General features: G+C 35.3%; 1 protein-coding gene across 9 annotated transcripts in view; it reads right to left on the bottom strand.

Annotated features, from left to right (window-relative positions):
• Positions 1-24,497, bottom strand: part of CTTNBP2 (cortactin binding protein 2) — an 88,314-nt gene that overhangs the window by 25,216 nt on the left and 38,601 nt on the right. For all 9 annotated transcript variants that reach the window (XR_009728401.1, XR_009728400.1, XR_009728399.1 and 6 more), the window contains exons 4-9: positions 19,677-21,330; positions 13,844-14,047; positions 8,386-8,485; positions 4,877-5,027; positions 3,550-3,804; positions 1,090-1,207 (exon numbers count right to left, since the gene is read on the bottom strand). Coding sequence is in view for 6 of the 9 variants with exons in the window: in XM_061373049.1 (XP_061229033.1) it covers positions 1,090-1,207; positions 3,550-3,804; positions 4,877-5,027; positions 8,386-8,485; positions 13,844-14,047; positions 19,677-21,330 (2,482 nt within the window). In the remaining 3 variants the exon portion in view is untranslated. The remainder of the gene's footprint in view (positions 1-1,089; positions 1,208-3,549; positions 3,805-4,876; positions 5,028-8,385; positions 8,486-13,843; positions 14,048-19,676; positions 21,331-24,497) is intronic.

The raw sequence follows: 24,497 nt of genomic DNA, 5'->3' as shown, positions 1-24,497 counted from the left end.
AGCTAAAGGAACTACATTGACTTCTTCACAAGGAAATGGGACCCTAGGACAGAGGAGCAGTGTATGCCTAAATTTCACTGTATGGGTCCTCTGTGGCACAGTTGGCAAACTTGGCCCACCCTGCCCCATCTTTCAGATTTGTTGGAGCACATTCGCCTGTCCTACATGCATATAATTCCTTACAATGGAAACCTTACTGGGTTGTGAGGAAGGTAGAGGATGGTACATGCACAGTTACCCAAAATTCAGTCTTGGCTTATTGAGGAGTATGCACATATAAAAGTGGTGTTTCCAAGCTTCCACAGGTCAAATCTTCTTGGGGCAAAAAAGCTAATTATGGTGGCACTGATGTTAACTACAGGCTTAACAAATGAGAGAAGAGAAACTGAGCCCAAATACTTTTGAGTATACAGAGCAAACACAAAATGTGTGGATGGACTAAGTTCTAACTCAAGAAATATAGAGGTCATCCTGCTCTGCCGAATTTTGAGAAAACTTATGGAGAAGGAAGACAATGACAGGTTCCAACAAAAGAACAATCTCCTGAAAGAAGTTACTGATATTGGAAAAAGGACATTGTCTGATGTTGTCCCCAAGACTTTTTTTTTGAAGACTAGAACAAAGAATCCCCTCAACACTAAAGAAGTGACAAATAAAATTCTGCTTTAAGAAGAGATTCAGATGAAACTAGATGATTGTTTTAACCTGAGCAAATTTGACAGCTATTGGCAACTAAGCATTTGGGTTTTTTAATGCAAGAATTTGAAGAAAAAATAAGAAGGGGATAATAGCTTTGGAAAAAGTAGTTACTAATGTTAAATTCAGAAATTTTAGAGATTATGGATGCTTGCACATGTATACCATATTTTCAAAAGGTTTAAAAACAAGGAAATAAGTAATTTAGTCACCTCTAACAGAATTTTACCATATGCTTTTTCATAATTTGGAGAATAGAAACTTGCCAGGTTAAGGAAACTTAATGTTGTGGTGCCAAAAAAGTGACAAGCTACCCTTTTCAAGTTTCTCTTTTTTGTCCCACAAGCTCTTTACTAAAAACATTTTTATGTCATGCTGATAACATTTACTTACTTAAGTTTTCTAGGAGATGTTTGCAATCATCAGTAGCAACATCATGTAATGTTCGATTACACTTATCTTTTCTCTCAGCCTCTAGTCCACCATGGCTGCAAAGGATTTCTAGACAGTTCTGCAAAGGTAAGAACTGTATTACTGACTTGTCCATTTGGTGCAATATAGAGTTCTACCAATACGCAGTTAGACTCCTAACTGAAATTCTTACACATCTTACAAAGATGGCCAGCAGTAGGGTTTCTGAGTGTCCAGATAATGTTCCTCACAGACTTTAAAGCCAGGAGTAAAAATATTTTAAGGCAGACAGACTTGAAAGTCTCAAACCAAGATTTTGAAAAAGCATACTGTACACAGCCAGGCTTCTACAGTCTTCAAACATCACGTGCTAAGCTGAATTGAGAAGTTCTTAACATCTGGCCACTAGTTCAGGTATTCACATAAAGAAATAAAAGCCCAACTATGCATCGTATTTTAAACATCTTGGCCTCAATGCTCAAGCAAAATTAAAAGAAATTCTAAAGCTTAATGCGGACTAACTAATAAATCTGTTCAGATGGCAATCCATAAAACCAGTTTTCACTTTGTGATTCACCAAACAGGAGTTTCCATTGTGCCTGATACCTGACTGGGATGCAGCAAAAGAAAAACAATAATTTTAAAAACAATATGTAAGCCTCTTCTTTATCAAGTAAATCTTTTTATTAAAGTCAGAGCACAAACACTTTGTGCATGCCAACAACATGATGCCCTCTTGAAATTCAAGGACTCCAAAAAGAGTCATATGCTTCACAAAAGCAAAAAATTATTACAATTCATTAGAAACAAGCTAGTAGCAGATAAATTTAGATTGGTACAATCATACTATTACATGAAGCAAACGTTAATGATATAGATCCTTCCAAACTAGGTGGGGGAGGGAGAGGGGAAAAAGAGGGAAGGGGGAAAGCACAGGACATGGCCCTTTCAAAACTGCATTCAATTATTCATCAGTGCTCAGAAGACACTTATTTCTAATGATCATCCGTTCAACAACAACACAGGTGGCCTTCATGAAAGCTTTGTCATTCTCAGACATGCCTTTCAAGGACAGACATCCGTATTAAAAAAAGACACCATCAGGAATTATACTAGTTAATACTTGCTGCAGGTTTGGCTACTGTTACCTGTTTTGTACCTGTCCTAACAGAAAGATTTTTGTCAGTATATTTGATACTCTGACACCTTTCACAAAGATAACAGTCATTCAAGCTATATTTCTATGTGAAGATTAAATTCTACCAGATTGCTGTTCCAGCACTTGTTAGAACTTCTTTTAAAAACAAAAAAAAAAACAAAAAACAAAAAAAAACAGCCAAAAACCAAAACCCAATTAGATCACTAACTTTACCAAAAGAAAACTGACTAGGAGAAAAAAAAAAAGCGTATTTTTTTGCCAGGTTAGTAACTTAATTCTGTCGCTCAAATGGGTGCAATGAATGGCAAAGACAGCAGAAAGCGGAGAACTAAAAGTGAGAAGTAGAGAAGAAAGAAGTGAGAGACAACAAAGTAATAAGGCTTATTTCCTTAGTAAAATGATAATTCTGTTGGCTCTGTTGCCTATGAAATAGCAGCTAATATGGCCTAGCATAATTCATCTTTAAAGAATGGCAACTACTAATCTCAAAAGAAAAGGGTGTTAAGTGCCAGCGCTGTTTATATGCAACTATCATGTAGTGTCATGAATGACATGTAATGTAGGTAAAGGATTAGAAAATGGAGTGGAAGTGTTAACAGTACTTGAAGATGGCTATTAAGCTTTCTTTAGCTTCTTAATATCGCAAACCTCTCTCAAGTCAATAAATGCATTCAAATACAATTGTGGAAAGTCTCTGCAAGGTCCCAAATCTTCCTGTTTATCATCAGTAAGACATGTCACGTTATTTTCCATGTTATCATTTATCCCAACATACAAAAACCTTATTCACTGCCTGCTAAAAAGGCTGCCCAGAATAACAAATTAAACTATGTATTACTGCACAAATCTGATTCTCATCTCTTTTATTCTCCCCTCCTTCCCTCAGGGAAAACTGTTCATAGTTAAATCTTCCCTAATGGTATCTGGGAACGATGTCCATCTAATATCTAGAAGTGCAGAACAGCAAATGAATTGGCATTTAGGGTGGATTCACCTCACCTTAACTTTGAAAGTAAGAATCCAAGTAATCATATTTTCTTTTTCTGCTGTTTTCCCAAATAAATAGGCATTTAAATACAATTCACTTCATTTGACACCTAGCTTCTAGGATAAATTTTCCAGTGAGAAGTTATCTCACTATCTCTGTTAAATTAAGTATGACAATAAACTAGATAACAAACACAGATTTGACACATAAGTTTTAGTTCTTTAAAGATAAAAAAAGAAGGACTTATCTTGCCTAAATTCTATCAGGTTACAGTAACTTGTTCAAACAAACTGACCTTAAAGCCTTTCGATGCTGCTACGTGGGCAGCAGTCCAACCCTCTTTGTCAGCATGGTTGATGAGATCTGCAGAAATAACAGGCTTTACTCTAGTGCTATAGTCGTCTTCTCTCTTGTATAACTCAAAGTAGTCTAAATTAGGCTCTGGATCAGTCAGAGAGTTCCCATTGTCTGGTTCACTGTAGTACATAAGGAGCTTGAGACTGTCAACATTACCAGAATCCACTGCTGCGTGAACTGGGGACCAACCATCCTACAGAAGCAAAAGCAAGAAAAGCACACTCCCACTAAACACATAGAAAAATGTTTGCAGAACTTGTATTAGCAATGAATCTGAATGGAAGGCAATGTTTGGAAATTAAAAAGATAAGCAAGAGTGACAATAATCCTTTGGGAAAACAGTGTTGCTTGCATATATTCGGGTTGGAAGAAAAAGAGGGGATAAAATGTAGCAGAAAGGAAATTTTACAGCTTTCTCCAATAACAGTCCAAGAGACAAAGACTTCAAAATTTTCAGTGGAGTCTAAGTGACACAGGACTTACATGTTGTTAATAAACTGTTTCCTTATCATGTATCAAACTAACACGATTCTAGCAATAATCTGTTTCATAAGTTAATCAACTTATCAGCCTGATATTTTCATGCTTTTGCCATCATAAGTTCCTCTCATTTCAAACAAAATAGATTTACTTTCAAATAAATAAATAAATAAATAAATAAAATCTGTGGAATAGCAGAGTCTTTGTACTGTTTCTTCACAGCCTGTATCCCCCATTTATAGTCATGTTTTCATCAAGTCTTAAGAAAAACTTCAGGAAAGCACACAAAAAAGGCAATACCTACATGTTAGTTTTGAGACAGTCCTCCTCATTTTCCTCTATAGATACACTGCTTTTGGTCACCTGTGATATATCAGACTTTACAATCCTGGCTGACAAATTTGGGGGTGGAGGTCCCCTCAAAGACAACAATAAAGCCCCCTAACATAAAAGGTGGAAGCATAATCCATATCTCCACTTCTCCACCTTAAAAATAAGTCAAAATAAAGGAATTCTGTTTTGCAAATGCAGTGCAAAATGCAGATGGAATCTGAAATATGTAAAATGATATGAAAGTCACATAACTTACAGGATTTTAGACAACACACAGCTTCAAAACCCCAAGAAGTATTACGAAAAGAAGAAAATATTAATTTCAAATTACGTTGCTTATTCCACCTTTAAAAAAAAACACCCTTTAAATAAATATTTTAATGTAAATATTTCGCGGTTGTTTGCAGATATTCAATACTATACAAGGTACTTTATGAAGTATTTCAACTTACACTGGTTTTTACTGTTCGATCTGCTCCACCTTCCAACAATAGCTTAATACAATCATTATTTCCATTTTTACAGGCCAGGTACAAAGGTGTCTGTCCTCTTTCAGCAGCATGGTTAATATCAGCCTGATACATAATTAATAATTCTGCACACCTAGAGCAAACAGTAAGGCGGTAAAATAATCTTATATTTGATATCCAAAACATCTTTATAACTTACAACATTTAAATATTTTTAATAAAGTACTGATTTTACAGATCTACCCATAATTTTATCCATCATGTATACACAAGTATAAAGTACAATTTTATATGTAAGCATAAAGACAGAAAATCAGATTACTTTAAACCTGTAAATCCTCATAGAATACCATATCTTAAACTACTTGAATCTTAAACTACTGTAGATGAATCCAAAATATGTGACTGCAAAACATTTAATTTCACAAAGCTACTAAAATCTGATGACAGATTCTTAAGAAAAACCTTCAGCTGAGAAAAAAAAAAGTAATATTTTCTGCTGACTGATATTTAAAATCTGATTTAATACTGATATTTAAAATACTTTTTAAAAGAAGGAAAAAGAAAAAAAGAAGGACTAGGACTAGCTTTAGATACCAACAAAAGGGTCACCTGCCTAGAAGAGTAACCTGTTGGGGCCAGCAAAACAGAAATGGCACTATCTACCTTTCACATCCCTGAATGGAAGCTACTCCGGAAGGATGGCTTAGGGTGTGCGGTAATGGATGCAAGATCCCATACTTCCTCATAACCCTGTAGCAGTAGGTCATTTTCTTCCCAGTTCTTGTGCCAGGGATGGCTCCTTTTCCCTTCCCAAACCCAGAGTTTCAACAACTCTCAAGATTTTAGAAGAATATTAATGCCAGTCTAGTCCTTCTGCAGCTCAAACATGGGCTATAAACGAAGTTAATTCCCCATCTCTGGGTAAATATTTATCAGTCCATGAATAGAATGAGATCAACAATAAATCCTCAAGGCAATTAATGCAATGCCAACTAACTACTGGAGAGGAGACCATACTATGACAAAGAAGATGACAAACTATTTAAAATAATGTAAGACATATATAAGAATGTATGTATATAAGAAATTACAGATTTAAAGCAAAAAAAAACCCACACACAACAAAACCCAAGTATTTTTAAAAAAATCTCTTTCAAGTTGTTTAGTCATAAAAAAAACCCCGATAAAGACAAAATGCACAATTTTAGAAAAGAGCAAACCATACAAAATTAATACGAATTACGTAGCTGTGCTTACTGAAAATGCTTAAATGAACAAAAAATCCACAAATATAATTAATGTTCTACCTTAGCAATGTTGCACATGTATCCTAACCATCTAGTCACAAAGGTCTTAAGACAGGCTCATAACAAGACACCTCCATAAAGCAATTCGGATTGAGTTTTAAGTCTGCTATAGCAAAATATCTGATTTGTTATTTTGCATTGTATTAAATGATTCTGGAAATGCTACATGGACTTTCCACCTGAACAGCATGCAAGGTCAGCCTAGCCTGGACCACATGGGAAATGATTTGAAAGTTTCTCCTAAAAGCATTTTCTGAATTGGTGATATTACTGAACATCCTCAAAAAACTATTTTTTTTTTCCCGGAGTATGTAACTAGGGCTGGAACGATAGTATTGTCTCAGTTCAGGAATAAGGTTAATGAACATGTCACAGGGGACTGGCTAGCAAATCTATCACAGGCAAGTACTGTGTAATTGATAGTAGTTTAGTGCTGTTATTAACCCCAGATTCTTAGTGGTGTAGTACAAGTAACAGGGACTATGCAACACAACATTTGAAAGAGGAGGGACAATACTATTGCCCAAAATTCTGCCTATTACTGATTTTTTTCTGAGCTAGAACTTTAAAGTGATCAACCAATCAAACAACCTGAAGCATTCTTAGTCTCTCTGGTATTTTTGGCTGGCCCTATTATTCCATGCTCACTTTTACAATTTGATTCACGTTTGGAATCTAGAAAAAGTGAAAGCAAGGAAAGCATTTAGAGATATCATACTCTTACATAACTCTAAAGGAAAAAGAATATAAAATCTGCAATATCATAACAGCAGATGATATACAGCAAAGTGTTGTGAGGGTAAGAAAAATATATAGCCTCCTATTTAACCAACATCTAAAACATTTATTTTAGTAAGAAAACGTGAAGAGTGTATTTTTTGGTTTGTCTTGTGAAGTCAAATGTAATTTTTACAGATTTTATGTAAAACAACCGAGACATTTAATGAAATATGTATTTCTGTGCTCAGAATGTGCTATTAAGAATCTGCTACCTCCGTATTAAAAATTCCAGTAGAAGATGTCCATTAGTTAATAAGCTTAAAGTCCTCCAAGAACTGGCAAGAAACTAACAATCCTTGTACACTTACGGAAGATCATGAGGAGGACAGAAATCCCACTCTTCATCACTGTTGGGTCAGGACTTATTACAGTATAACACTCAAAGACTCGGACCCCTACATGTTACTATATCAGAGTAAAATCCTTAAAAATAGTAAAGTGAATCATTAAAAGAATAAAAACCTGAAAGATAAGTGTAACCAAAGATACATAAACCAAAGGTAAAGTATGTAATAAAGATTCCTAGCCATGCTGTCTGAGATTTGCATTTGTAAAGCGGTTTTATCTGGACAAGGATGCTCTGGAAGAGATTACCTAATGGTTGCTTCCAACTTTCAGTTCTATTTCGTATGAGTCTATGATAGACAGTAAAGCTGCAGAGCAGAAATACATCAGTCTTCAGCCCCTCTGATGAAGAGAGGGAAAGTGAGGAAAAATAGAATCATCTGGATAAATTGTTGAATATTGGTTCTCAGTAGAAAAAGAAAACAGAATCTTCTAATCATGCTGTCATAAAACACCGATCTGTAAAATTAGCCTCAAAAAAATAAAAGGAAATTACTGTAACTACATTTTGAAGAATGTTCTTAGAAAGATTCTTTGGCTCATACCTAACTTTCAGGCTTTCAAAGTTACTGATAAAAAAAACAAAACAACCCTTAAACCTTAAAAAACCTGTTTTGTTGTTGAAAGCATTTGACTCTTTGTCACTCAGGAGAATACTTAGATTAATATTATTTTGTCTCTGAGTATGATATTTACAGTTCTCTATTCTTCAAAACAACCAGCACAAAATAATTTATTTCCTTCTTCCTCTGTTTATCCTGTATTATGGCTGATAACTCAAAGAAAAATAAGAAATTCAAAGGTATGGCACCCATGTAGACCAGTATCATACTATGGTTACTAAGAAAACATGGTCAGCAATCTGAAGAGCTGCAATATTAAAACCAGAATGGCACTTAAATATGAGTTTCAGTAGATATTTTCAGTAAATGATAGTTAAATACACAGTTACCTAAAAATGTAACAGTAATGTAATGGAAAAAGCATATAATATCATGTAAAGAGAAAATAAAAATGAGTAACAGCTGACAGGCAAAACCTTAAGACTTCACTTACTTGACATGTCCCTGAGCGACTGCTGAACACAAGGGTGTAAAGCCATTTTTATCAGCAGCATCAACTTCTGCTTCTGCAGTCAGCAGCAATCTCACACAATCTATAAATTGAGGAGAAAGATAGACTGATGCAACAAAAACAAGTGATTAAAATTACCAGAAGTTAAAACCTGCTCAAGGGGCAACAGCAGCAAATCTTTTTGACTATACATCACATACCTTAGCGAACCCAAGTAAAAGCTCTGGAAGCAGTTTGCAGGAGAGAGTTGAGAATTGATTCCATGGGGGCATCACCACTCTTTTGCAAAAGGGGCTTGGGTTGGATTCTACTGGGGTCCAAATATGTGCCCATTGCTGGGAGCTCCCACAGTGTTACCCAATTTACCTCTGAAGTGGGGATTTGAGTTATGTAGCAGCCCCTAAAGGCAGCACGGCCCCTTTGGCAGTCACATGACACAGCCCGAATATGACAGCCACAGGGGAGATGCACACAAGCTACACGTAAGTTAAGCAACATGATAGCCAATCTTGTTTTAGGATGGTGTGGCTTAGGACTGAAATGACAAATAAGACAAGCTGACAAACTCAAACCTTCCCCCAGTTGTTCCCATTCATAGATTTCCAAAACAGCATGCTAAAAATAGCACCAGCCTCATTCCACCATCATAAAGCCAAGTTAAGATAATTAATTACCCAGTAATTGAACTGCTTTTCATCCATAAATTGGAATATCATTTGATGCAATTACGTCTGAAGAAAACAATCTGCTCTATATTCTTGATACTGGTTCTAGACCAAAATAAAACAAGTCTTCTGTAGTTGAAACTATGACTTTGAAAATAAGCTCCACTAGAACAGCAATTATAAACTCCTGGCCTGATTTCTGAGCAAGCTTAACGTGCTCCGTCCCAGCACTGAGGTCCTGAAGCCAAGCTTTGCTTGTGAAGCTTATCTCTAGATATCAGAAAAATGCACTCAGAGTTACTTAAAAATCTAAGCCAAACTATTTCCTGAATGCATTTACTCCTGTTACAAATCTTCCAAATATTAATACAGATGTTGTGGAGTTGATTAAATAAATATTTAACATTAAGGAATAAATTTTAAACCTCTGTGAATTCTTGTAAATTAAGATTCATACATTCTTAAATAAGTCATCTGATCTGACATGAATTTTATTTTTTTTTAGAAAAGGTTGATTGTCAGGATAAGCTACCAGGACTTGGTTTTTTAAGTAATAAAGAAGCTCTCAATTAACTAAGTTACCTAGTATTTCCTAACTTGCCACTTGTAAGATAATACCAATTAAAATAAAATTATATTTTCAATCATTTTGTACAGAAAAAATACTCTGCTAACCACAACATGGGGTTTTTTCCTCTCTCCATTGTCAGTCCCAGTCTTACATTAAACAATTAACTCCAAAATACAGATTTCTGCTTAACATTTTAAAATACCTTTGAAGTTTATGAAGGATGTTGAAAACATTTTCTTCTATCAGTTACACATATTTGGCTAGAATATTCACTGGTTTCTTCATAAAGCATATGTTTGCCATGCAAAAGCTATGAAGAACACACAGAACAAGAACACCTTTCTAGAAAGGTATGGTTCACTCACAATTATTGACTGGCAGATCATTTAGGCTGTAGCTTAGCTATGTGAAAATACTGTTTCTGATGAAGGTCATTGAAAAGGGCTGTTTATTCTTAGGGACAGGTGCAAGCATGAGGAAATACAGCTACTTTCATAAGGTATACCATGTGAGCTAGTAAGCTGTACACAAGCCTTTTCTGGTGGCATATAAAGTCAGTGAACAACAATCTCCAAGAAGCCTGGGTCCTCTGGATGGATTTTGGATCGGGATTTGAAGAAGTGTGACTTGAGTAAGTCCAGGCTTATTAAAGCCAGTTCACTGCCATCTGCCACAGACTAACCAGCAGTGGAGATGACTGAGCAGAACGGCAGGCACAAGACAGACACTGATGTTGTCACTCAGTTTTAGGTTTTGGTCAGAGCAAAAACAAAACATGGACGCATATTAACACAAACACCTGGATACTTTATTGGTTTCCACCACAGCTGGGTAGTTAGTTCTTCCAGAGTGCTGACAAACACCATGTAGATACATCCAGTGGCTTGGCAGAGCTGACTCCATGTAGCTGTATGTCTCTGCACCTCATTTCTTTCTACTTCTCACATCATTCCAGTTTTTCCTATCAATGAGGGTGCCACAGCCTCCAAATACTCAGGATAGAAGAGAATCAATTATACCATAAATGCATATGATTAACACATAGCTGAGTCCAAAGGACATAATTATTATTCTCTTTACATCTCTCAGACTCATGAAGTCTTTATTTTATTCCATCCTCCTTAACGACCTTGTGTGCGGCAGAGAATACTGGCAACACAATACAGATATACAGGTACATTAGCTAAGTGAACTACTGTACATGTTATCAAGTGGTCAATAGTCTGAAGTGGCTCCTGCTTTGTTAATGGATCAAACCAAGATGGCCTGACAAAACAATCTGTTCAGCTATCCCAATCTAGTGGTTAAATCATAAAATTAACAGCTTCCCGATGTCCACTCAAACACAAAGGAAGTGTTTGGTGTATGCTTTTAGGGTGTGAAGTTCCCTCTCTCAGACCTACAGATTCGGGAACAGTGTGTGCTGGAAACAAAGCAGCTGTTAAAAGCTTCATGTGCTGGAACAACCCTCAGCTGCAGCTCTCAAGGCAACTCTTCCTGACCAGGAAGGCTACACATTTTGCAAATAGGATAGATTAGGAAAGAAAATTTGAGGGTTCTCTTCGTAACTCAATTTCCTCTACAGACTGGGCTGAAAACACAAAACAGTTGCTGCCACCATGCTGGTTACAATGTGCTCTACCATTCTCTAGTTATGGACACATCTCAAATCCTTTATTTCATCACTAAAAATGTGTAGCAGTCATTTGCTTTCCAGTCTTCCCAGACTCTCTGCAACACGGTGTCTGTTTCTGAAGGGAGGTACTCACTATGCTGGCTTTTAACAAGTGCAGAGCTACTCTTCTGGCCAACTATTTCCTAGGAGAAATCAGAAAATCTGGCTAGTTGACTTAGTAAAAACAAGGGGTCTTGGAATGCTGTGCATCTATTCAGTCACTAACTCCAGGTTGAAAGTATTCTCAATAAATTAAATCACGGTATGATCACCCACCAGGGTAAAATTATGTGTTCAGTCTTACAGCTGGACTTAGTGATCTTAAGGGCATTTTCCAACCTAAATGATTCTATGATTCTAAGGAAAAATAAAACCAGCCAAAAGAGAGTAACTTACTATTGCAAATCCTACTGAACATAATGAAAAAAATCTGTACAATGAGTTATATTATCCTTCTTAAAATGTCATTAGTGTCATTTCTTTCCACCAGGTTAGTGAAAAAAGCTATTATAAAGTATTTTTCTAAATGAGAGATTTATTCCTATGCTTCCTTTCTTAAGCCTATATATTTTTATATAAATCTGTTTTTCAAAGTCTCCATTTCGAAGAGCTGCACCTACCCATGAATTTGGGAACAAACTGCAAATAACAAAAAAAGGATTACATATTAAAAACAAAAACCCTTTCTCCAAAAATATTACATCTAATGCTGAAAATTTTCATATACTGCATTAAAGAGACACCAGTACTGCTGCTGTGAGATTCTCTCATTCCGAATTCATACAGTCCATTCAGTCACGAAACCGGAATGACTTGTACAACAAAGTGTTTTTCACATCCTGTCAACTATAAATAGAAGAGCAACACTAAAATACTTGTAATACATGTTTTAGCTTAAAAAGTAAAAGACACTAAACAACTACAGGATGAATATGCATGGTTTGTTTTTATTATTGTTTTCTCATACTTCTGTCAAATGCCTCTCTTACTTGTAATTTTGACAATAAAACAGGAAACCTAATTGCCTCTGGTGTCAGTAAGAGCTGCTTAGTAATTGTAATTGAAAATCAGGGTATTTGCTTTGAAACATATTAGGAACACAAAAAGAGTAAAGAAGAGCTGGGTCAGTTACAGTTTCTCACAAACACCAGCAATGAGAAATGGATGTAAGCCTAGCATATTCCACAGAACATTCATTCAGTGGGGGGGGTGGGGAAATAAATATAATAAATTTGGACTTAATACTGAAGATAAAAAGTTCGGGAAAAAAGTGCCAAATAATAAAATAAAATACAAATAAAGTACTTTTAAAATACTTTACAGGTCTTGGCAACAGGAAAAGAATCTGTCAGATGAAAAGGTCCAGATGTTTCTACAAAGTAAACCATAGCACCTAGCAAGCAAAGTCAAAATATAACATTCCAAATAAAGGGAAAATCACTTCTAGCCCTATGTCTGGTAGTAAAATTAACCCTGACCATGTCAGAAAAATGTACACTATCTCCCTAGCTATGGATTTTGGATCTTAATTTGACTTATTTTTAAAATACTTGAGAACAATAAATGGAATAGTCTCTCTAAATACTATTTTGAACACTGGATTGAGATTTTCTAATTGCGTCACCAACAAACATATTGTTAAATAAAACTACAAAATACTCTTGAAAGCAGCAGCATTAAAGGCAGATGTTCCACCTTCTACTGTGAAATAAAATCTTGACCTTACTAAAAATAGATGGATTTTGTTTTTGTCATTGGTGTTGGTGGATTTTATGTCCAAAACAGCATAACGGTATTATTTGCAGTGTAAGAGTCTAGGAGATTTCTACATAAGTAGAAAAAGCTACAGTAATGTGTGCTGGAATTTTAAAAAAAGATGCTGTTTGAGAGCCTTACGAGTCTAAAATTATCACTTGGCGTTTGTATCCATGAAATTTGTATCTGTTACTAACATATTTGCCTCATTTCATAAATATATTCATAAAATATGAAAACTGACTGTTCAAAGGTTCAAATATCCCACCTCATCAATACAGAGAATTGGGGTAGTGGGGAAAGAAAAATGTTATCTCAGTAGAGCTGCGAGAAGAAACTAAGGCTGTTTGATCTATTTCAAAAATAAGACAGTTTTTTTTATTTCCCAAGTAACATACTACTCTGAAACCTTCTTCCATCATTTTCACCACTGCTGCAGAAGATCGAAACCCTGGTGATGACCTACTCTTTCCTGCATATTCCATGTAGAAATCTAAAAGATCTTTAGTTTGATACAGAACATGGGGTGATGATACCTGGTGGAGAATCACCATGCAGAATGTTACCACTAGCAACAATGCTTTCTGTGTTACAAAATTCTGCCTCCAGAAGCATTGTTTATACATGTATTATGACTTTTTGTCATATAATCTTATCTATCTCAATTTCAATTCCAAAACAAACACACATTTGACCTACTTATTAAAAACCCATGAAATAAATATGCTTTCACGATTTCACATGAATGCTGTTACAAAACTTAGTATCACTTACCTGTATGTCCATTCGTAGCAGCAGAATACAAGGCAGAATAGCCATCTTCAGAAGAGTAATTAATGTCCAGTCCTTCTTCATTAAGCAGCATTGATAATAAAGTGACATTTCCCTGGGCAGCAGCTTGGTGAAGAAGGGTGGGCCTGCCACCCAGGGGGACAGGACCACCACTTGTTAACAAAGGGGTTAGGGAGGAAGACCAGCCTGTGAGTTAAAGCAACAGAAGTTAGATGGAAGACATCAGTAAAGCTCTGCATTTTCTGTGTTTCTTTTTTAAATTAAAAAGGATCTTCAAAATGACAGGAATTGTTAGCTTAGCACAGGTTTTGTGATGATGCTTTGTCTATACATTAGAAGGCATCCTGAAGAACAAAAACTCTGTACAGGGGTGACAGCTGTTAATGCAAATGAACAGGATTTCATTACAAAAGGTTAATGTGAAACTTGTTACGAACTGCAGTAGTAGCTGGATGTCTCAAAAAAAAATTATATTATTAAAATTCAGAAACTACTAAAGTTTTATACAAATTTTAACTGAATTGTTGGTATGCTGGGAAGGTTTTCTAAAGTGTCTAAAGAAAGGTTTCCAAAACATTTATTTTCATATATTTTCATATGAAATTATTTGCATATGAAATTTCATCTTCCTTTACAGTCTCAATGCAAACCTCAGTATTTATATCTCACCTGCAGTTATAAACTGCACAGAGAGCCCTTAGTAGTTGTAAGCAACTTCTAATAAGTTTTAAAAAAAGTAGGCATCATTTACACAAATAATACAGAAATAAATATATTTATTATTGAACCGTACCTTACTGTTCCTTTTACTCAGCAATACTTAACCAATGTATTATAAAATGCTCCAGTGAATGAATAACAGGTTATATAAAATTTATGAGTGAAAGCTTTCAAGTCACCCCATTAAAGAATAATATTCAAGTCCATTCAAGAATGGACATAAAGAATAATATTCAAGTCACCCTATTAAAGAATAATATTCAATATTGAAAGTTTAGGAGTTATCTTGGTTAAATATTCTGTTCATTACTTATCAGCTTTAGTAGGGAGCTTGTTAAGAATACGGAGTTTGCTGCATAAGGCACAGAAAATTTTGTGCATACCTTCTTGATCAAAGATTGCAAGAGAAAACAGTAGAAAGATTTTACTTTCCTTAGTTTCACTACTACCTATAAAAAATCCACATTAAGTTTAAAAAAAAAAAATTATGTTTCTCCCTTCAATAAATTTTTTATCCTGTGGCCACTATTATATGAGCCTGAAATCTGACAATAAAAAGGAAATTTAAGCAGCTTTTACTGTGGTTCTGCAAAACCCAAGACTGAGGAGGAGCTACCAGGCGTTACCTCCAGCTCCATCAAGCTAACCAAGTGCTATTCAATCTCCAACAACTAGAACCAGAAAAAACATACAGCAGCAGCTCTACCACGCTGGGATCATCTGCTGTGTGTTCTGAAAAACCGAAATTAAATACAGAAGTTCCCAACATAATTCTACAGAAATGATAGATTTGGGAACCTTACAAGATCTGGACAAATTTTAATTAAGGTCCAAACTTACACAAGAATCCACCATCTGAGCACCCCCAGTGAAGAAGCATAGTTTGATCCCAGTTCAAAACAACAGAAAAATAAATTATTGGAGTATTTTATATTTATTTCTAAAGGAAGCTAAATTTGTCATTACACATTCAGTTTATTAGCTTAGTATGTAAGGGAAACATTTGTAGTATTATCACCATGTTAGCTTACTATTCAACTTATTTATTTATTTGATATTGACTATAAGGAGCCGTCACTACAGCTATGAAGTTACTTGAAAATAAAATGTAATGTTAACTCCATCCATTTTCATAAAACTTTAATTCTGAAACAATCTTCTGACTATGAATGTGCTCACTAATATTTGTTTTTCCAGTATTTTTAATCTCTCTCTCTCTGTCTCTATCTATCTTGATGTTTTTAAATGGTACTTAACTAGATTTACTTTCTTGCCTTGGTATTCAATTGATAGTGGACACAGCTTAGGTGGCACTCCAGACTGCTAACGTTATCTGTCCATGTTTGTAAGTATTTTGTGAATTTGAAGAGACTGACTCTATGCTTTATGCATGACACTTCGCCAAATGCACTTTGTAATACAAAAAAAATTTATGTGTTCCCTTCCCTATTGAAAATGGTGCAAGTTTTTTGCTGGTGGGTTGGTTGTTTTGTGTTTTCCTAATAAAAGCATCATTAACAGAAATGTCAAAATAAAAGGATTTCATTGGTGCCATTTGTGGTATCTTAACTTTCATTCCAACTCCTTGAAATGAAGACTACATTGTTGCGATTTCAGGGATGAAATTAATGATGCTAGCTTATAATTAGATGAAAACCTGTTTAAAAAAAAAAAAAAAAGAGGATACAAAACCCAGATAGTAACATAAATATAACCTTACCTTCTATTACCAGTGTAAAGCAATATAATAACTGAATTCATCCAACAAAATACAGCACTGTTAGAAAATACCAATAAATAAGGTACACCATTGCAGATGCAAAAGTTAGGAAATGTGAAGCAGCTGTGAAAGCTTGTAGGGCATGCAGTGATGAAGGGCAGAGGTATAGACAAAAACAGCTTCTGGCATCAGCTTCAGAATGTGAGATGGTTAATTTCAGAGCCTTGATCCGTCCCTCACCCCCTGCTTTTATCTTTGAAGCCAATTGTATAGAAGAATAAATCAATCATTACAGAAATGAGCAAAATGAAAAACATATTTCATTGAAGAGTGACATAGAAAGCGCAAAACCAAGAAGAAAGTGAAAGCAGAAATCCCAGGGGTATGAAAATCCAACCGCCTACATTCGTTTTCATTTTGAAGTCTAACAGCCATTGAAATGTAGAAATCCAAACAGAGCAGAAGCATTCTGGTGCCAGTTCAAAGGCTGCTAAGTTAATGAAAACACTGTCACAGATTTTGAATCAGGCCATAAATGTTCATTGTAATTTCTCTATGTGCAGTCTGTTCAACATTAATGGCAAAAGCTGGTGTCTTTTCCTACTAGGCATGGAAAGAGCAACATGCAGCACAGTTCTCTGCCTTTAAAAGAAGGTATTGTCATGTTAATTTAGCAGAACACCTAACTGAAAGAACTGGTACTCATTCTAAGTTTACTTTGAATAGTTGCTTTTCCTATAGCCAAGATCCTCCCTTACTGAACATCAGGATGTAGATATGTTCTTACAGCAATCTGAGATAACTAGGCACTGTTTTAAAATGAATATATAGTTTACTTTAGTGATTAGACTATCATCAATTCTGAGTCCATGGCAAGAAGAAACAAACATGAGTTTGTTCACAAAAAATATAAAAACAAAGGATTCTTTCAAGACTTTTCTTAAATGTTAGTTTTGCTCTGCACCGTTGTTTAAAAATATTAACAAATTCTGATTGAAGCTCACTATTTACTATACAATAAAATATGAATAAGATTTCACCATGCTCTGCTTTAACTGGAAGTAAAACTGAAATTCTAAACATTTTCTGGGGAAAAAAAAAAAGTAAAAAAAAAAAAAAACAAAACAAATAAACAAAACCATTACAATCAACCAGAACATTAATAAAATTAGCTGTGCCTACAGAGCATGAAAATGCAGATATGGGAAGGAGCTTTCAGTAGTACTTGTAGAATGTTAGATGTTCACCTCAAGCAAACTCATACTTAAAAAAGGAACTGAAAAAGTAAGTGACATGAATTCAGGCATTACTGACGACATTATCTTACTGAAAACACTGTTATTAAGCTTGGGTTATCTCTTCTAAGATGAAGTCTATTTCCATGTATAAAATATATTTTCTTTTTTCTCAGAAAGAAATTTTTAAGGAAACGTCTTTCCACACTTTCATAACATCTGTTGCTTAAAGTTTATTTAGTTCTGCAGTTTGCCAGAACTCTTGGACAAAATAAATTAAGTTTCCTTGGAAAAACATAAATAAAATGGGACTGGAGAATAAGTGCAATAAAATATAAGCACTGGTTTGGGCAGAGACAAAAGAGCTCCTGAATATTTACCTGAATATTGCAGAATAGGTTATTAAAGTGCTGTGAGTCTGCTCAAAGCCAGTACAGGAAAAAATAACATCTCTATATTAATAAAAAATTGCTTAGACCTAACTAGTGTCTAAGCAATTTTTCTGTGCAGACTTCTGATTATGGAATATGTTTCCCATTTGTAATTGCAAAAATTAACAAAAAGCAGTGTCACTTACAAAAGACAAAGTGTCATATGTTCAGAGCAAGGATTATAAGGGGATTAAATGAACCCAAATGTTTCTATCCCTCCCCAAAACAAGTCAATGAGGTGTAAATGAATAAAGGTGATCTTGAGCACATAAAACAGCACAATAAAAAAAAACACAACAAATCAAACTAAAACAACAAACAACAAACAAAACAAACAGCAAACACACACACAAACCCAAACTATAATTTTTTCACAAAAAAATCCTATCTTTGAGAATTGCCTCTGAAAAGAGTCACAAATTTCATAAGAAACACAAACTGACTATTTGTCCGAAGGCTCACTGTTCTAAGAAAAAAAGTTTACACTTCAAAGTACAAACTAAAGCATTAACAATACATGGAGTTAGAAGTCAAGTAGTGGTAATCTAGCTTTTAAGAACATTAACTTGAAAAAAAAATAAAAACTGCCTTAAATGGTTACCAAACATCATTTAGTTAATGTAAGACTAGCTGAAACATGCAGCCTAATTCATGCTGATAGGAGTTGTGGAAGACAGCCTCTTGCCTACAAAAACTAATCACTCTGAAGATGATTTTGCCAATAATGGTATATATTAAAAAAATCTTTGATTATTTTTTAAATAAAATTTTATTTCCATTATGAAGCCTAATAAGTTTTGGAGACTATCTGGAATACTGGGAGACTAGATCTATCTGACACGGCAATCAGACTCAGCTAGGAATAAGAATTTATGATGAAGATTCAGGATACCCATATGAAAAACAACAAACTGAGAGGCAGCCATCAAATCTCACAGTTTTTAACTCTGAGAAGTAGTAGACAAATGGAAGATTCTGAGCTTATATTTTATGGTACTGTTCAGAAAGCAGTGAGGATTTTGACAGTGTGATGCCACAGATGTTAAAAGCATGACTGGGTTATTCCAGAAACATGAAGAAGGTCTTCATTGAAGCAGAATGGGAACAAAAATTCCTTAACAATGTGACCCCTAGAATCTCCTATATATACAGATACAAGTTTGCCACACACTGCTTTTGGAACAGCTTCCCCAGGATAAATATTCCACGGAAGATCGCCAGCAAAGGTAATTTTCAAAGCATTATTTCAGACTGATAAAACATTCTGAAGTCCAAAGTAACAGCATTCACCAAAAAAAGACAAAAACAACATAAAAACATATATATGTTTTATGTATACCATATATGGGGTGCAGTTTATGGCATATTATATATATGGTATATATATACACACACCATATATATAATATATATAATATACCATAAACTGCACCCCATTTCCTTGACACATTAGTCCTCGACCTTTAAAAAAAAAAAGTTTTCAATTTGTAACTTCCTTAAGGAAGCAAACTAATTTATAACATTAAGAAATCAGCAAAAGAATTCCCATACCCATGGAATGTGGAAAAAACATAAATGAAAATTTCAGCTTTTAGAAAGTAAAAAAAGAGAAAGGTATAAAAAAGATAAATAAAGCGAACAAGTGATGTATAGGAAAACCGACACATTCTGTTAGAGGGAGACAGTTTGTAGCATATCAATCCCTTTACCTGATGCTGTTACCAGGAGTCTGTCTGAATCACATGGTCTACAGGATGAAGCACTAACAGGGTTTATGGAGGAGCTACAGGCAATGGTGGTGGGAATGACAAAGGAATTTTCTGAACATGCAGGTTGGTTCAGTCCAGGGAAGTGGGAAGGCCAGGCACCCACCTGAGATGAGGCTATGGCTGGTATGGTACAGCCTGCAGGTGCCACAGATAAATCTATAGCAGGTTTTGGTGGCAGCTGAGGTGAGGACTTAGAAATAATTTCCTCATTTATTACCCTGATTCCTTGTGGTGAACTTGAAAGAGGTGAGGTCACGGTTTTGCTGTCAGTTTTTGCACTTGTATTTGGGGAACGACTACTATCCATTAAAACTTTAAGCTGTGGGTGTGGTGGAGAAGGAGTTTGTGAAAGCCCTGGTTTCTTAGGAGGAATGGGTGGAGGATTTCCTCTGTCAATTCTTGATACACTGGGAGTCTTTACGCTTGTTCTACCAACTGGGGGGTAAGTGGCAACCTCCATTGAATGTGATGTCCCTGACCGTGACAGAGTGCTGCTCTGAGGGCTTGTAAACCTAGAAAGGACTTGGGTAACAGTATTCCGAGCTACCTGCTTGGCAACTAGGTTGTCACGACTAGTAGGAGATACATCCCTTGCGGGAGGGCTTTGGGTTGTGTTTCCATTTTGGTCTGGGTCATTTGCATTTGTTTGAAATCTAAACCTAGCTGCTTGGATTCGTGGGTTTAGGCCTGAATGGCCAGTTGTGCTGGCAGATGGTGAATGCAAACTGTGCATAGATGAGGAATTCTGAGCTGCAGCAGTCGGTGCTGCAGGGGTGCAAAGGGAAGTACTACTTGAAAAAGGGGAAGTGCTACTTGGTAGATCAGGTGATGAGCCTGTACTTGGTCCATTTTCCTCAATTCTGTTTTGATTCTGCGTAAGGACAGGAGTTGTGGGAGGGATGAGTTCACTAGATGAAGATTGCCTATCAATTACAGGCTTCACCAATGCTGCATTGGTGCACACATTCATTACAGTATTGCCAGACACTAGTGGGTTCACTGTAGAAGGCTTTACAGATACAGTCAAAGGCATCTTCTTTACATTTTCTGTGCTACTGTCCATCACTACAGTATCTGTTTGGCAGGCAACAGTTCTTGAAATTGGCTCTTCTGTTTCAACAGAAACAGAAACAAGACTCCTATCTTTATTATTATCTTTATTTTTAAGAGAAAGACTAGCTTTACTTTCATTCTCCTTTTTTAATTGCTCAATCATTTGGATCATTTTATCTCTCTCTTGTCTGAGGTCACTGGTGTGCATTTCCTCTCTATGAAGTTTGGCACGCAACTGCTCTCTCTCTGTGTCAAACTCGGACAGCTGCTTTTCCATTTGAGCTTCCATTTGTGTGCTCCTTTGTTTCTCAGCAGCAAGAGACTCCTCCAATTCAGTAGCCTTTTTCTTTTCCTCTTCAAATTTTGACATCAGTTCTTCCAGTTTCTGGGCTTCCTCTACAATTCGCCCAGATAACTGCTTACACTCTTTCACTAGCATCAATACTATGTGTTTATTCTTTCCACGTTCTTCTTCAAGACGAGTCAATAGCTTTTTGTGCTCCAGCTCAAGATTCTGTAACTGAGATTTTTCCATTTCCAACTGTAAAAAAGCATAAATAAAAATTCTCATTAACAAGATGGAGATTTTCAGTATAACTTAGTACTAACCTGACACTGATATTTTAACCTTTGAGAGTACCACATAATCATTAGAGTTGGGATGGACCTAAAATGAACCTATCCACTTAGGAAAGGGATTTGTGATATCTGATAGAAGTGCCTATAATCTTATACGAGCAAAAGAAAAGAGTCAGGCATCTCTGAAGAAAAATTCAGAAACCAAGTAAACCCATCTACTTTCCCCTGTTAACAACACAGGCATCCCCTAAAATGATTAAATTCTTGTGATTCCTAAGTAAGGAGCTACCTGTTCTCCAGAAATTAGCCATAAGATATCAAAGAAAGTCCTCTTGCTAGTAAAGTAACCAGACACAAGCAAGTGGTAAGCTTTGTATATAAACTTTAAGTTCAGTAATGAAAGGCTCAGGTTTTAGGTCTTTCTCACACTGAAGGAGATTAGGGTTGAAATACACAGTCCATCATGCCCATAATAGGTGTCTTATATCTTGTTTTAACATTTATAAATAAAACATTCATTTCTGAGACCAACTTTTTGGCACAGGCACAAATTTCTTCCTTTGCTTACTAATAGTGGTATATCTCACTGACAGCAGTGTTGTGTAAACTATGTTAGAATCAGAAAACTACCTACACTGTGCAGACAATGGATAAGAGTATTTTTCTCCTCATTCATAAAGCCATCACCTCTAATTCATCTTACCTGCTAATTATGGTTTTATTCAAAGACCATGCTCTAGAAAAGCACTGGAAAAAACACGCTAATGCACCATCTTATAGAATACCTCCTAGTAATAAAACAACCTAAGTTGCTTTGTGTTTTCCTGGATGACTGATACAAAGAAACCAACCAACCCCCAAGGAACTGCTGAGTATTCCTTCTGTACTTTTTAAATTGGTTTAGCTTTGTCAGTTCTGCTTCATATTTATGTACAGATCAATACAGAAATACAATTCAGAATTGTACCAATACAGTGCATTTTCTACGTGGGCATTTTTTTTTCTGTAAGAACACTTTCAGATATATACAGAAAAAAAAATAATCAAGTGCTCACAAACATGAAAGGTTAATTTTTACTGCAACAGGAAACCATTTCATGCTTCTACATTATGACTGATTTTACAATGCTCAAAAATTAATCAAAGAAAAGCTGTGGCAAGTAGTACGCTAAAGATCTTACTTGGAATAAATGTTTCACTTCAACAGATGGAGGAAGAGTCATAGATAATAGATTCAGATTATAGTGTCATGCTAAAATGATACTAATTTCAGAGTTTAAGACAATTTCAGAGTTTAAGACTAATTTCAGAGTTTAAGACAAATTTCAGAGTTTAAGACAAGATACTAATTTCAGAGTTTAAGACAAAAAGAGTTTAAGGCAAAAACAAGAATATATTTACTGTAAACTGTAATGTGGGAAACAAGATGGCCTCAGGGATTGGTAATAGCTACTGAGTATCTCGTCTCTCAGTCAAAGCTTAAAATATTGTTTTGGTTGCTACATGAAACAGACATACGGGCAAAATAAACCAGCCAGGCATTAGAATATAACAGCTTTTTCAGAAGCCTCCTACTATAGCGCACTATTCCCTGTTCTCCCCAATAGATGAAATTTTCTTAACTCTGAAACCCTTTTTTCCACAGCACTGTAGATGTGTCTACAATTCATTTTTAACTAAGCTGCATTTAAACTAAAGCTAATATAAATACTATTTTAAATAGCAATTTTGTTACTCTCAAGTTATACCATAGAGTAACAGAACTAAATCACACTTGCTATAGCTCATTGTCTTGGGTTATTTCCCCCTCCCCCGGCATTACCACATGGAATTCACTTTAAATACTTAGCAAATTCACTAAGAAAACACTTAAAAACCAAGGGAAGGGAAATGACATACAGAGAACAAACAATAAATCCTGCATGAATTTATACTTGTAGATGAACGTCTGTCTCAGTCTCCCAACATTTCTGATCATGTTACCTGACTGTAATTTTCTCCTCCGTTTTCTTCAGAAGAATCAGAAAAGCATAAAGAGGTGATGGCAATACTGATGTGATGTATATTACAGGAATAGTAAAATTTCTTCCTGAAATAATTACCATTATCATAAGAAACAGTAAATTAAGAGGAAGAAATCACTGTGGGAAACTATACCTATGTTATAAATGTTATTTTGTCTTCCAATAGCTCAAAGCCTGTTTAGCAGTGAAGGGGCTCCACTGGCATTTTAAAGCTTCATCCCAGGTTAACCAATACACTCTGTACAATACATTTCACAAACCCAAGTCCACTCTTTCTTAAAAACAGTGTTAACCATAAAAAATAAGGTATGGCATTATTAAACAAACATTGTTAAATGAATAATATCAGCAACAACACCTCATGTTAAAGACAGTACAGCTGCAAATTAAATTAACAAGCTATTATGATGATGCTGTATTTAGGAATGGTCCCACTCATAATTCTCCACATGCAGAAAGACTATAGTTTTTCTCAAGCATTTAATTGTTTTTTTCAGAGCATCCGACAGTATTTGTATGCTTCACAAGCATTTCAAAGCCAGTGGAGCATCCAACAGTAACAGTGGAGTATCCATTTTCTTTTTTGTTAAAACAGATACAAAAATCATGGGAAATGTATACACCTTTTAATGCCTGGAAATGCAATAAGGTTATACTCAAAATGTCTTTTATCAAGATTTTCTGTACTTTATTATTCCTACACTTTGCTTTTGGACAAGGGACTGCTCTGAAATTATATTACTTTCAACTAATTACAAGCAGGTTTTAACATATAACTGGGATGAAATCAGTTTACCATACTATTATATCACTTTATTTTGTAAACATTACATATAAAGAATCCCTAATATATATACACTGCATTTTTTTTTCCTTTAGATAACAGATTTGGAACTAGCTGTAATGAGTTTATAAACTACGGCCTGATTTTTGCAAAGTGTGCTATATACACTGGATAGGGATAGCATCAGTAATGTAAACATCTGGAAATGTGTTCAAGAAAGATTTGAAAAGGGGTAGAAAAGGATACAGAGAAAAACTATAGTGTCCCACAAAGAACTAACCAGCAAAGGCCCTTCAAAGGTAAACACAGAGTGTATGCCTT

This window comes from Neopsephotus bourkii, unplaced genomic scaffold (assembly GCF_033783945.1).
Source record: "Neopsephotus bourkii isolate Nb327-2 ecotype Australia unplaced genomic scaffold, CSIRO-AGI_Nbou_v1 NB_1624, whole genome shotgun sequence".
NCBI classification, from domain to species: domain Eukaryota; kingdom Metazoa; phylum Chordata; class Aves; order Psittaciformes; family Psittacidae; genus Neopsephotus; species Neopsephotus bourkii.
This window is presented reverse-complemented; position numbering and strand designations above follow the sequence as displayed.